This window comes from Temnothorax curvispinosus, unplaced genomic scaffold (assembly GCF_003070985.1).
Source record: "Temnothorax curvispinosus isolate PA1 unplaced genomic scaffold, ASM307098v1 QBEX01010358.1, whole genome shotgun sequence".
Lineage (NCBI taxonomy): Eukaryota > Metazoa > Arthropoda > Insecta > Hymenoptera > Formicidae > Temnothorax > Temnothorax curvispinosus.
Window position 1 is genome coordinate 182537 of NW_020220138.1, and position 13296 is coordinate 195832.

Below are 13296 nucleotides of genomic sequence, written 5' to 3' on the forward strand. Positions count from 1 at the left end.
TTACTCCATGACAAAATATAATTGGTTCATTAAAATAACATCTTATATAAAATAAGCTGCGTATTCTAATTTCTTGTGTGAAAACAAACATAAAGTAGATAATAATCGTATTACAATGGTGAAGATTTATAATCGTTTAAGAAATCGTACACACACACACACACACACATATATATATATATATATATATATATGTGTGTGTGTGTGTATATGTATACATATGTATATATATATATATATATATGTTTCTATTTATCTTGAAAACTTTGGAAAAATTTTTAAAAGACAAAGAGTATATGTTAATTGGGCCACGTCGTAGTTGATGTTGAGATATGAATTTCTAATATCGTGTGTGTGTATGTGTGCGCGCGTGTATATATATATATATACACACATAATTATATTATGTCACTTCCCTATATATAAAAAGTACAGAAAATATTATAAGGTGCATCCTTACATAATTCTCAGAATAGAAATAAAACATCCTGCTTAACTATATTTTCTGTTGCAATTATTGCATTATTACTAACAATAATTGATCTATCAAATCATTAAAAACTATATAATTATTGCTTTATCAATTTCATGATAAATATAAGGTTGATATATACATGGTATAAAGATTATTGTGGATATCCATGTAAGAATAATCACATTATTTATAATAAGATCAAAATTAATGCACTATGCTTTATCAATTAAAAACTATTTCCATGTGTATAGTTGTAAGCTTACTTTTTTCAAGTTATTACATAGCACTATTATATTAACACATTAATATAATACAGAGATATAATATTAAAATGTATTGAGTGTACTTAATAGACATTTTATGTTTTTGTGTCAGATCTGAAATGATAAGATAGATCTACCTGTTCACCTTCTTTATAAATGAGATTCTTTGAGTAGCAATTAGTAAATCCTTCATAAGGCTTCGTATAATTCTTAATATCTAACTATTATAAAGTAAAGAAGTAAACAAAATTTATGTTAAATTAATTATATTAAATGTAATCATTTTCATACTTATCACAAACTATTAAGTATATATAGGTAATGAATTTATAAATACAATTATAAATGTAAGTAGACAGAGATATTAAAGCAGCATTTTGCAATTTTTCTTTTAAATTATACCTAACTTAACGTGATGTAAGAAATGTTTTAATAATGTACATTATTTGTGCTGTAGTTTCCCTAAATTGCGTCAGCTCATTAATATTAATAATTAGAATATACTTCTAAACGGATAACTTTTTAAACAAGTTACAAAGCATTCTGTATTCTTACATATATATCGAGTATAATGCAAATATATAGATATTAAACTCTCTGTTCGCTGCCATAATTTTGGTAAAGCTTCGGACTTTCTTGTATAGAGGAAGTAGTATTTGTCGGGCTTGGTAAATTCACTTCTGAATTTGAAGCAGTCGATATGGTTTCCTCTGTGAATATCTGATTCTTCCGTAATACTGGTGCCACGAAATTTTGACCAGTCGAGAGGTCCCTTTTTGGTACTGGAGTCTAATGAAAACGATTAAGAATTAATATTCTAAAATCGTACGTTTCTGAAAAGGAGGCTCTGCTAGAATTTTTATCTTTCTTGCTTTATAAGAAGTCATTCTCTTCTTTTAGCTGAATAATTTTAATTTTTGATTACTTACTTATTTTTATAGCACAGAATATTATGTAAAATTTGAATTACAGAATTGAATTCAGGAAAGTAGCTTTCAAATTATAGTATACTGGTATAGATGACTCAATTCAATCTAGTACAACTTTGAACGAAATCTTCAACAGTAGCCTCCCGTGAAGCTATTCAAATTATAATACCTTGGGTTTCGATAGCGGCAATGTAACTCCGGTTACCAGGCCCAGAATACTCGCACAGAGACCAGTGAGTTGCACCGCAGCTAGTGGATACAGACCACTTCTTACCAGGCCTAAAGCTAAAAAAGCAGCTTGCGCTAAAATGGGCGCAGCTCCTGCAGCACCAACTGCCGCTCCAGCCAGTTGGCCACCACCGATACTCGGTCCGTAAGCGAAGCATAAATTATGCCTGTCCACCTAATCAAGATATATTTTCATTACAGGACATATATCGTCACAATTGCAAATTATTGTCAAAGTTATAGTCAAGGTATTAAAGTACCAGATGCTTGACTACAAAATATAGTAGACCAAAAGGAGTGATTAGAGGACACGCCAGACTGTAGACAGTTATCATAGTAAAGACCAGCAGCAACCAGGCATAATGAGCTCCCAATGGAAACTCCCACAGTACTGCTTTCCTAACGTGTATCCTTTCCGCCCGGCTGCGAGCTATACAAAGTCTGAAAGTGTATAGCGCGAGTTCCGGGAGCCTGACCAATTCTAATCCACTCCCGAGCAAAGCCGCAGTTATGACGTAATTTACAAAAAGGGCACCCTGTAAATTTTATATTTCTACACTAAGCCATATGAATGATGTGGTAATAAGGAGGAATTGTGCTCTTATTGAACTAATCTAGAATAAATGCAAATAAATGCTAAATTTTTATTGCTAGAAATCTCACCTGATCTGGCAAAAATACACATTCCCATTGTGCCGTATTGTTTCGATCATTTACAGTCCAATCTAGAAATGCTGCGGCACTAGTTAATCCTAAACTAGGTAATATAAGCACCATCAGGAGCAACAGAAGTAACGTTTTTCTCATAACAACACGATTTAAGCTGCTTCGTGTCCAATGCCTCACAAGCAATTCGCATCTCGTAACTAGTGCAGGCATTAGAGCAGCCACACTGACTAACAATACGGTAGGCAGGAAAGAATAAAGTACTGGATCAAGCTCCTTAATCTCTCCAGTAATTGGTAATTTGTTGACAGTTGTCACTATGACCTAAAATTTTGAAAATAAGTAAATTAACATTACACATTTTGTATAAATTTTTAAATATTTAAAGAAAATCAAAAAGAGAATCAATCGAAGATTGAAACGTTATTTATTGTATCGAAATGCCATAAGCGTCAGTTTCTTTGCTATATATGTGCTTAAGTGCGTTTTTTTTTCTATTTGTAGTTTTTATTGTAATGTGCTCTTGCTGAAAGAAATTGACTTACAGCCGGTGTAGTAAGGAAAAACAATATAAGTCCCAAAGCGCAATTTATTAATACAGCATTTAGATACCAACACGGCCTGGGGATGCTTAGATTTTCCCAAAATATATCTGATGGCATCGGTGCATAATCCACGATCCACTTTATATTCGGCGAGGACCTCAGCTGCTTGCGCAAAGTTTTAGCTGCACCGGGTGTCCCTATTAATTATAAATTATCAATTTTATTAAAGAGAGGATAGTGTGGCTGCTCTAATGCCTGCACTAGTTACGAGATGCGAATTGCTTGTGAGGCATTGGACACGAAGCAGCTTAAATCGTGTTGTTATGAGAAAAACGTTACTTCTGTTGCTCCTGATGGTGCTTATATTACCTTATTTATTTAAGAGAGGAAAGGAAACATTGAGTAAATGGAATACCTAAAGTTACAAAAGCAACTCCAAGAGATTTGCTAAGTGCCACATTCTTCTCTTCTTCAACCAGCGCTGTTAGTCGTATTTCCTCGTTGGCGTAGAATTCTTGAGCGTCCACTTGCTGCAAATGCAATTACTTAAATTTTCCGTTAAAGATAATAACTTAAATGATAATGCATACAAAGTAATCGATATCATGATCGCGCACGTCCATGTTTTATTTTATTGATACAATTTACCTTGGTGCAGCAATGTCCAAGAATCTGACCACACGGGTAAGGATACATTTTCAAAGGTTCTCTCTTCTTGGCATAACTTTCGCAATATAAACGCGCCTGTTCCACACAATCCCTTTCTGCATCCAGCTTTGAAAGGCGTTTTATATCGTGGGCCAATGTAATATCCTCCACTGTTAAACCAGGAAATGCTTCTCTGAAAGGATTGTTAATGTGTAAAAACAGCGCACATGAAAAAAAAACAGATTGCTAAAAATTATTTTCAAATCAATTTCTTTTAATATCAGCAACAAATATTTGCTAAAGAAAAGTTTACGATTAAAAGAAAGTGATCCTTTTCTACATACTTAAAATATTCGCTAAGATTCTCAACGGTGCATTGTTGTTTTGGTATATCCGTAATCAATAATGTTCTCGCTACAAATTCTCCAGTAGGCCTGGTATCCCGCACCTATATCCACACACAAGTTCTCATTTGCAATAGGTATTACGTAAACGTCACAAAACACATTCATATCTTTTTTATACATACAAAAAAAGAAAATCTATCTTATAATATATGCAATACCTGCTTCAGACGACGTCTCATGACAAATCCACCGACTGGCAGATAAGATAAGAGCAGCACTGTATACACCCAAAGCCCAATAGACGTGGGCTCCAGATTTGACAGTGTTGTATGACTAAATGTTGCGCTATCTCCCGGCTGCATGCTTCCGTGAAAATTTATTGGCAGAGCTATGCACAGTGACACAATCAGCATCATGATGGTCAATATGATTAAGCAACGGCCGAACATGATATATAACAACCCATCGGGCCCTGCACGTTGTAATAATTCATCGTCCCTGCAATTGTAAGATTATTATGAGCAAATAAGTCACACATTAGAAATACCGTAATGAGAGACACAAATAAAATATTCCAAATGCACCGAGTACTAACGTAATCTTAAAAGCGGTAACAATCCACGTGAAAAATCCTCTATCCAGTTGGGAGAGTTGAGAATTGACAGAAGCTTCCATACACAAGGGATCAGTGTCTCTGTTTTCATTAACACCATAGAACAGCTCCATCCATCTGTTGTCGGACTTGTGTAACAGCGCGAGGCGCCCATAGTTCCACGCTTTCTTACGTAATAAACCAAATAAAATAACTAAAAGCTGTTAACAATAATATTAGCGTTACGTTAGACACTATAGAGTATTTAACTCAACAACGTCAATATTTTGTACAACGTCGTATATCATTATCTCTTACTACAACATATGTATCAAATAATAGTAAACGATAGAGATCAAAGTCTTACCAGAAATCCTATTACATTTAGCAACAAGTTCTCGGGTATTCCTGCGTACGCATCTGTGATTATTGTTCTATTGTTCCTGGGAAATGGAATGCACGTGTCCGCGGAAGGAGAAGGAGGACCCATGCTGCAATACGGTAAATCAAATGTTTGACATTGTAACAGAGAGCGTTATGATAGAAGAAGCGCGATCCTACAACAATGACACGCCGCGTCCGTCATTCTCGGGAGTGCGCGTGCAAATTACGCTTGCTGACAAGCAGTAACATGGCAACGGGCAGCGATACGTTAGGATACGATCTATCCAAAGAAGCAAGTATATACACACGACCGCAAAAGGTACGCAACGTACTATTCCATTACTTTTACTCGCGCGTGTCGAGTGACTTGTCCAGCATTGTCGTTAATTTCACACTGTGCTAGTCGATGTACATATGTCGGTGTACGCGAAAGGCAGTCCGCGGATTGTGCAAACAATGCGAAAGATAAATGCGATAAGCGACTGGAAGCCCGAACTCCGAAGCGCGAACGCGCGGGGAAAGAAGAAACAGGTACGGTGCGAATTTCGCCACTCACTTATTTTCGTAGGTGTAATCCATTGTCGGCCGAGTCGCCGTGACGCGTGAGTGCCGTGAGTCAGTGCGCCGTTAAACGAATGCGAAGGTGCATGTTAGCAAACGCGTGTCAATTTGACACATCGCACACGCCGTGCGTGCCGCTGGCTGTTAGTCACACGACGAAAGTGTCCGAGCGAGCGTAACCCAACCCTAACCTAACCCGACTCCGTTCTTCGCGTTGCTCCGCATTTCTTCGGACGTATATGTGTATATCGCGAAATGTCATTACGGGCCAATACGGGCATACCCACGCGTTCCACGTATGAATACATATGTATGTAGTACCGCGTTCCGTCATCTGTCACGCCAGAAGGAACACGCGTTTTAATCGAGCCAGCCTACTTGTCGCTTTATCGAATAATGTTATCTTTAACTGTCGAAAATAGAGTTCCCACAGCAGTAATTTTGCGATAAGATTAAACGGAACAGGTGTGTGTGTGTGCGCGCGTGTGTATTTTAACTTGATAAAAAAAACACGATACTCCGAATTTTTCATTGGATTTATCGCAGTTACAACGCGCAAAATCAGATATATTGGGATATGATAAACGAGGTTTATATAGCAGGTTTATGTAAAGAACTGTAATTACAAAATATATCTCTTACATTTGTATACATAATGATTGTGTATATAATGTATGATTTGTGTGTGTGTATGTGGTGACACAAGTAAATATTATGTACCTAAAAAAAATATTTAACATTACAGCTCACACTTATTAATGATTAGAAATCTCACTTTATATAATTGTTTTATAAATTAAATTTCTTATTATATAAATCATATAAATACTCTTCATATATCATTAAAAATAAACTGTGATGTAATAACTTAATTTCTGTATCAATAATATGATTTATACTAGACATTATAAAAGTAGAGAGTATACATTTCCCACATAATCTCTGCGAGCTGTGACAAAAGATAATTATTTAATATATAAAAGAAAATTATTTTTAATATGTAAGATATACAAATATCTTTTTGTACTATAATAATTATATAAATGTTAAATTTATGATATTTTAACAAACTGTATCTTCATTTCCGTTGATAAAACTTAGTCAGTTGTAGTTCACCTGTTGTGATAGAATCTATAACCCAGGTTTCCTTTAGGCCATTCGCGCCAATAATAATTTTAGCAAGCTTCATATCTTCGGTAATATATCCGCCTGCTGTCTTTATAAGTTCCTTAAGCGTGTCACGTGGCACGGTGGTATTGTGTCCGACATATATGAGTCCACATGCGGTGAACAATTCTGGGACGTAAGAAAGTCCAAATAATTGTCTGTCTTTCCGATTTTCCTGCAAAACATAAGAACACTCATACAGCACTATACGCGAGCGCATGGATTCACGTCTATCACGCACGTCTTACCTGCACAGCTTTAGAGAAATGTTTCATCTCAAACGTCTCCGGATCCAACCATCCGTTGTTCTCCAAGGATTTCAGAACCCACTCTAAAGGTACGAGCCAACAGCCTCTTATTATTCCACGGAGAAGATTCACCGTACGCACACCCGTACTCACAACGTGAGTCGTCCGTCTTGACACATTCAATTCCATCTCCGCCGCGCCAAGAGATTTGACGATACTCTTCACCAAACTTTTATCCCTACACGCGAAATAGAATATTACAATTTCACGTGAAATAACAGCAAAAATTATTTACAGGATTAGAAATGCTTTGAGATGAATTATGGATTATAATTACCCTTTTGATAAACCAGTCGTTACAATGACGATCTTTCGAGATCTGTATTTATTCGATTGCGTAGATATTATGCGACATTTTACAAAATCATCTAAAGAATCTCCATTTTCTATCAGATGATCTTCTTTGTTCTGTCTATTCCGTTGTAATATATTCAACACGCTTTCGTCGGCAAATTTCTTGACACGGATCTTCTTGCTAATAACCTTTCTCGGTTTCCGCGTTTTCTTGTTTTCCTTTTTCTTATCTTTAGGTATATCGCAATCACTGTCCGACCACATTCGTTTGCTTGCGGTATCCTGCTTGATACTATTTGTATTGTTCTTCAAACGCATTGACCTTCTTTTCGGAAGCTTTTTCGTCAACTTTTTTTTTCGTTTTCCAGACGTCGATTCCTCAGGCGTATACCTTCTCACCTCTACCGGACTAATGGAATACACTGGAGAATTTGCGTTAAGCGGCAATAATTTTCTTCTGCCCTGACTGACTGGAACGCATCCCGCATTTTGTACAGCTATAATCCTCTTGCCCGTTTCAGACTTTGTTCCACCAGGCATATCTTCTATGACCGTTAATTGGTTTTGAATAATAAAAGGATTCCCGCTAGGTGTATCTTCCAAAGTAACGGTAGTAGTTCCTATTGTTTTTTGTGTTCCAGTCGACATATGCATTTCATTTGAAGCTTTTGAATGCCTAATAACATAGAAAGTATTAACTTATTTAATAATTAATCTGTATTAAAATCTACATATCTACATAATAAAATATTAATGTAATAATATAACTATGTAAATCATGTAGTAGTAATATTTATAATAGTAAATATGGTAATAATATTTATAGTTCAAAAGTATAATGTTTTAACACACAATATGATTCGTATCATTCATATACTTACAAAGCAACTGACTTAGTTTTATCATTCTCCTCATTATCCATCGAATTTAAGTTGCTGCCACAAGTTGCTGCATCCAAATGTTGCGTCTTGTGTTTTAATTGTGATTTAAATGTAACCGAGCGGCTTATTGGAGACGGAGTTCCCTCGACGTAACTGTAGCTACTTTCGCTGTTACTTGAACGCCTTTTATCTTCATCTTCCATTTTAGAAACTCTCAATTTATCGTTACGAGGAATCTGATTTCTCATAGAGATATTTCTTAATCTCCCGATTAAACTAATATTTTCTAAAGAATCTATGTCATTCGTTTCTTTGTTTTCTTGATGACGTGTTGTTGATGAATATTCCGTATCTATACTTGAGTGATTTCGATTTTTATCATCCTTATCACTTCTTCTTTGCCAAGTTTTGCGTTCGGAATCTACCGATGTATTCATTTGCAATGACGTTCGAATGGTATTTACGCTTTCGCGTTGATTATTCGAAATTACTGATTCCTTATTATTAATTACCGCTGCAAAATCTTGATTGGCATCATTCGTTTTGTGATTGATGTTGAATTTCCTCGCTTTGCTAGTTTCAGTCACTGCGTCCAATGAAGTATTCACATCTAAAGATGATCGAATCTTATCACTGCTATCAAATAGAGATATCGTACGTCTCTCGTTTTGATATTTAGTCTTACTGTCGCATTTATGCGTTTGCAACACATCACGTGTCTTTGTAACAGCTGCTGAGTCTTCAATGGATATCTGCATAGGTATAGCTGTTGTATCTGTGTGGACACTTGCTACGTCCTGGTCATTTGCATTATCTGTGCAGGGTAAATTAAAATGCGCGGTATTATTTTGTACAGAAATTTTGTTCATATGCTTAACGTTTTCTAGGCGCGATACATTTTTGGTTCGCTTCATACTATCTTCTTTGGATTTCTCTTCCTTTCTGTTTCCGTTACAGTTATTTGCATCTAAATTTTTATTTTGCAGAGACACGTGTTCCTTACTCGTACGAATGCCGCCATAAACTTCCGTCATCTCCATAGATATCACTTTATTCGTTGTGTGTGTGGCACGAGATGTGTCCGCATCATTGTCAATTCCTTTGTCAACAGCCATTGCATTATCCTCGATGAAAGTGGAGCAAACAACGGGCATCCCTATATCTATATTCTGAACAGAGTGTACAGTCGAATATGTGTTGTTATGGCTTTCAAACTGATTTTGCAAACGCAACTTGGACCGCGCTCTGACCAAGCTGAGCCTTCTGTTACTACCGCTTAATATAGGGCTGCCACTTCGATTCGCTCGTCTTAGAGAAAGTAATGGCAAATTTTTCTTCAGAACGATATCATCGATAATTCTACATTTCGTTTGCCCTTCCACCTGCTTGTCCTTCTCAACAAACAGTCGCCTTTGAGTTAATCTAGATTTATCCACGGTCTTCTCAAGACTTCTCCGTCCGTTACTCTTTGACGGTGTAGCAACAATATTGGAGTACCGATCCTCCTTCTGTCGATCGCTCGAAGTGTCAGTATATTGTTCCCCAGGTTCTTGTTCCTTCGGGTGGTGATCAGTTATGTCCAGCATAATTGTTTCGTTTCCAATATTTGGACTATGTGTATTGCTTGCAGAACGATTTTCCCTATTTCCCAATACCACTGCTGTTTTTACGGAGAGCTCGTTCTCCTTTTCAAATATTTGTTTAGTCTTGCACATGATGGCGTCTTTCAAACGCTTGCAACTCGTTTCGAGATAGCGTTCTTTGGTGCTTATATCCTCCAGATTTACCGTAAGACGTTTCAATTGTATTCCTTCTTTGATCTGAACGGACATTTTATTGTCATTATTTATAGTATACTTCTTTGTGTCACTTTCAGCTCGCACAACTTTATTGTCAGGATCAGATCGACGATTCTTCTCGTATGTACTTTTGTTTCTCGACAGTCGTCTGACAGTTTTCGCACTGTCCGCCCCTTTTTCATCGTTCTCGATCTCTGTTCTCCGAAGAGATCCATTCCCGGAATCCGTTAGATTTTCGCTATAACTCAAGTTGACTTTCAGAGAACTACGTCGAGGCTTGAAACTGTCATCCTCATCGGACGAGTCCAACACGTACATCTTTCTTTTACTGATACTCATCGTTGACCTGCATATCACCACGTAAATTGTATTATTATATTATTTATTCTCACATAAATTCGCATTATTATTGTACATAATTGCAGACTTACGTTAAGAACGCCGGTGCACGTCAAAGGATGAATTACTGTTCGATCGTTAAAAAATACGTATTTTTACATGATATTATTGTCGAGTTTTTCTCACGAACAACATTACCGTACACAACAACACGACTGGTCTCATCGTTATTCAAAATATTTATCTTTTTTTGTATTCGCAGGATTGCGCAGGTTCGCGGCCATGTTGGCGTCGCGACCATAAACGTAAAAAGATATAGACCGTTTGTTTCAAGATGAGAGTGGTCATGCCCGCGTTTTGGCTGTACCCGAATCCTGTCGGTATGCGTACGTTTTTGTGGTTCTCTTCCGTGCTATGTCCACGATTTTTTTATTCTCTTTGGAAATAAAACGAATAAATCGTGAATCTAACGGAAGAGAACCAGAAAATCGTGAACATAACATGAAAGAAAACCCCAAAATCGTTGACATTACCACAAAGTAGTGGACATAGCACGGAAGAGAACCATAAAAACATGCACATACCGACAGGATTCGGGTACGGCCAAAACGCGGCCATGACCACTCTTATCTTTCTCTCTAGTTTCAAGCATGTAATATTTATAGAAAGAAAAAGGAAGCTGTAAACAGGTTTTCTTCTTTTGAGTTTCCGTTACTTCTCCTTTCTTCTTCTTCGTCTTAGTTTTCTTCTTTTTTCTTCTTTTTTTTCTTCTTTTTTTGTGGTGAAGCTCTTGTGATTGATCGATAACGACGAACCTTCCATTAGAGAGAGAGAGAGAGAGAGAGAGAGAGAGAGAGAGAAGGCGAGGTTCTCTTTCTTCTAAAAATAATCATGCGAATTACATCTACATTTCATTACGTTCTCGACGTGATGGGAAATTAGTACGTACTAACTCCGCTGTGCGCGCTGCGAGCGTTTCGGCACGTCAGTCATGATGGTCATGAACGGGTTGCGTTGTGTCAGGTGCGATCGGCGTTTGCACGGCGAGAGGTTGATAGGTGAACGTGCGGGCCGCGACGGAGTGTGTCGACAAACATGAGCAAAACGCAGCAGGTACATACAGCATCCATACGTTAGCGTTTTTCTCTCGCGGAACTGAGGTCTCGCGCGTAATAGGCAAACTGCTAATTTCCATCGTTTCTTAACAATTAAAAAAGCATATTTGGAAATATATTATGAAGAAAAAAAAATTTAGCCACGTTAACGTTACTGAGGAAGAGCTGATAACAGAAGCGACGTCGTGCTGTCAATTTACGAAAAAAATATAAAGCCACGTAATGTCACGAAAAAAAAAAAAGAAATGTAATATGTCGCTTCCTCCGGTTTCATTGCACAGGAAAAGTCCGTCGAAGAGGACGAAATTAATCTCTTCAATCCCGCTATATTGGACAGATTGCCGATATCGCATGTTGCTGGGTTACTCATAAGACCGCTAAGAAGTACGGATTATGATAGAGGTAATCAAATGTCATACGACTCATATGTCATCACTACAGAGGGAGACAGAGTAAAAATAATTTGCTATAATCTTTTTTTTAATCACATATATGTATCACTCAAACTCTTGTAAATATATTTTTGTATATGTTAATATTAATGTAATTAATAATATGTAGATTAATATGGTATTCAACTCTTCTTTGCGAATAATTCAATTATTTATGAAATTTTGTAGGTTTCTTAGTCCTCCTGTCACAATTGACAGACGTTGGAAATGTCACCAAGGAACAATTCTTAAGTAAGTTTTAAGATCAGAGATTATATATAAATTCTACCGAATAACGAAATTAAACTAATTATTCCTTGTCCTATATTCAGATAGATTCTACAGCATGAAGACTGCTGGCGGTTACTACGTCGTCGTCATTGAGGATGTCAATTCTGGAAAAGTGATAGCATGCGCGTCATTAGTTGTGGAGCAGAAGTTTATTCATAATTGCAGTTTGGTATGTAATTCTCATGCGTGTTCTCTTCAACATATAGAGATGATATCCCATATGCATGTATCTTTTGTAGCGAGGACGCCTGGAAGACGTAGTGGTTAACAACAATTACAGAGGCAAATCATTGGGAAAATTAGTGGTGACGATTGTAGTGCAATTAGCGCGCTACTGCCACTGTTACAAATTATCTTTGGATTGCGTAGATCGTCTGGTGCCATTCTACGAGAACATAGGCTTCAAGCGGGAAACTAACAATGCCAATTATCTCAATATGCGCTTCCACAGTGAAAATGCCACTGAACAGTCTCATTTATAGTAATTGGCTTATCTACCGATGATCTTATCTATCGGTAATGGCAATCGGGTACTTATTCATGGTACAGCGTACATATGAACTGAAATATAACATTACATCCCTAATATTAAAATTTAAAAGAACATTTGGATATAAATTGGACACAAATGTTCTTTTATTAAACAAAATGTTGGAAACGTTCGTATGTTCTCTCTATGAAGAAAATCTCATTATTTTACGAAAGAATTTAAGAAGAAATCAATATGCTTTTTTTTTATTTATAAGAGAGAAAATTTATCGTACTAACACTTGCGTAAATTAAAAGAAATTATTTTATATATATCTTTTTTATCTATTAACATAAGTATCACATAACTAATGTGTACGTGCGCGCGCGCGCATGTACCAATTTTTCGAAAAAATGGGTCCTACATGCGTATAAAATATACTGTCGCATTATATTATAGACTGTATAGGTTGTAAAAAAATAATAATTGTTAAATAAAATAATTTAACTTTTACTTAACATATGTATATTTTTTCATGCATATAATGTTAATAAATAATGTTGT

General features: G+C 36.4%; 2 protein-coding genes across 6 annotated transcripts; one reads left to right on the top strand and one right to left on the bottom strand.

The window, feature by feature from the left end:
- Nucleotides 1-221: 221 nt before the first annotated feature.
- LOC112460150 (CSC1-like protein 2) lies at nt 222-10986 on the bottom strand. Of its 5 annotated transcripts, none has more exons than XM_025024693.1 (12): nt 9588-10924; nt 5061-5172; nt 4697-4914; nt 4320-4599; nt 4099-4202; nt 3755-3947; nt 3522-3636; nt 3107-3303; nt 2559-2885; nt 2156-2431; nt 1837-2070; nt 222-1527 (listed from the first exon to the last, which is right to left on the bottom strand). In XM_025024693.1, exons 1-12 carry the CDS (start codon nt 10424-10426, stop codon nt 1327-1329), a joined length of 3096 nt encoding a protein of 1031 aa, XP_024880461.1. In that variant the 5' UTR covers nt 10427-10924; the 3' UTR covers nt 222-1326. The 5 variants fall into 5 exon arrangements, with proteins under 5 accessions (XP_024880461.1, XP_024880459.1, XP_024880460.1 ...); XM_025024691.1 differs by lacking the exon at nt 9588-10924 and adding an exon at nt 5634-5679 and having other exon boundaries at nt 225-1527; nt 5061-5184; XM_025024692.1 differs by lacking the exon at nt 9588-10924 and adding an exon at nt 5410-5575 and having other exon boundaries at nt 225-1527; nt 5061-5184.
- A 438-nt stretch (nt 10987-11424) lies between these two features.
- Nucleotides 11425-13245, top strand: LOC112460153 (probable glucosamine 6-phosphate N-acetyltransferase). The gene is made up of 5 exons (XM_025024698.1): nt 11425-11539; nt 11823-11943; nt 12162-12224; nt 12305-12432; nt 12503-13245. The coding sequence occupies exons 1-5, from the start codon at nt 11522-11524 to the stop codon at nt 12743-12745; spliced, it is 573 nt and encodes a 190-aa protein (XP_024880466.1). The 5' UTR covers nt 11425-11521; the 3' UTR covers nt 12746-13245.
- Nucleotides 13246-13296: the final 51 nt, after the last annotated feature.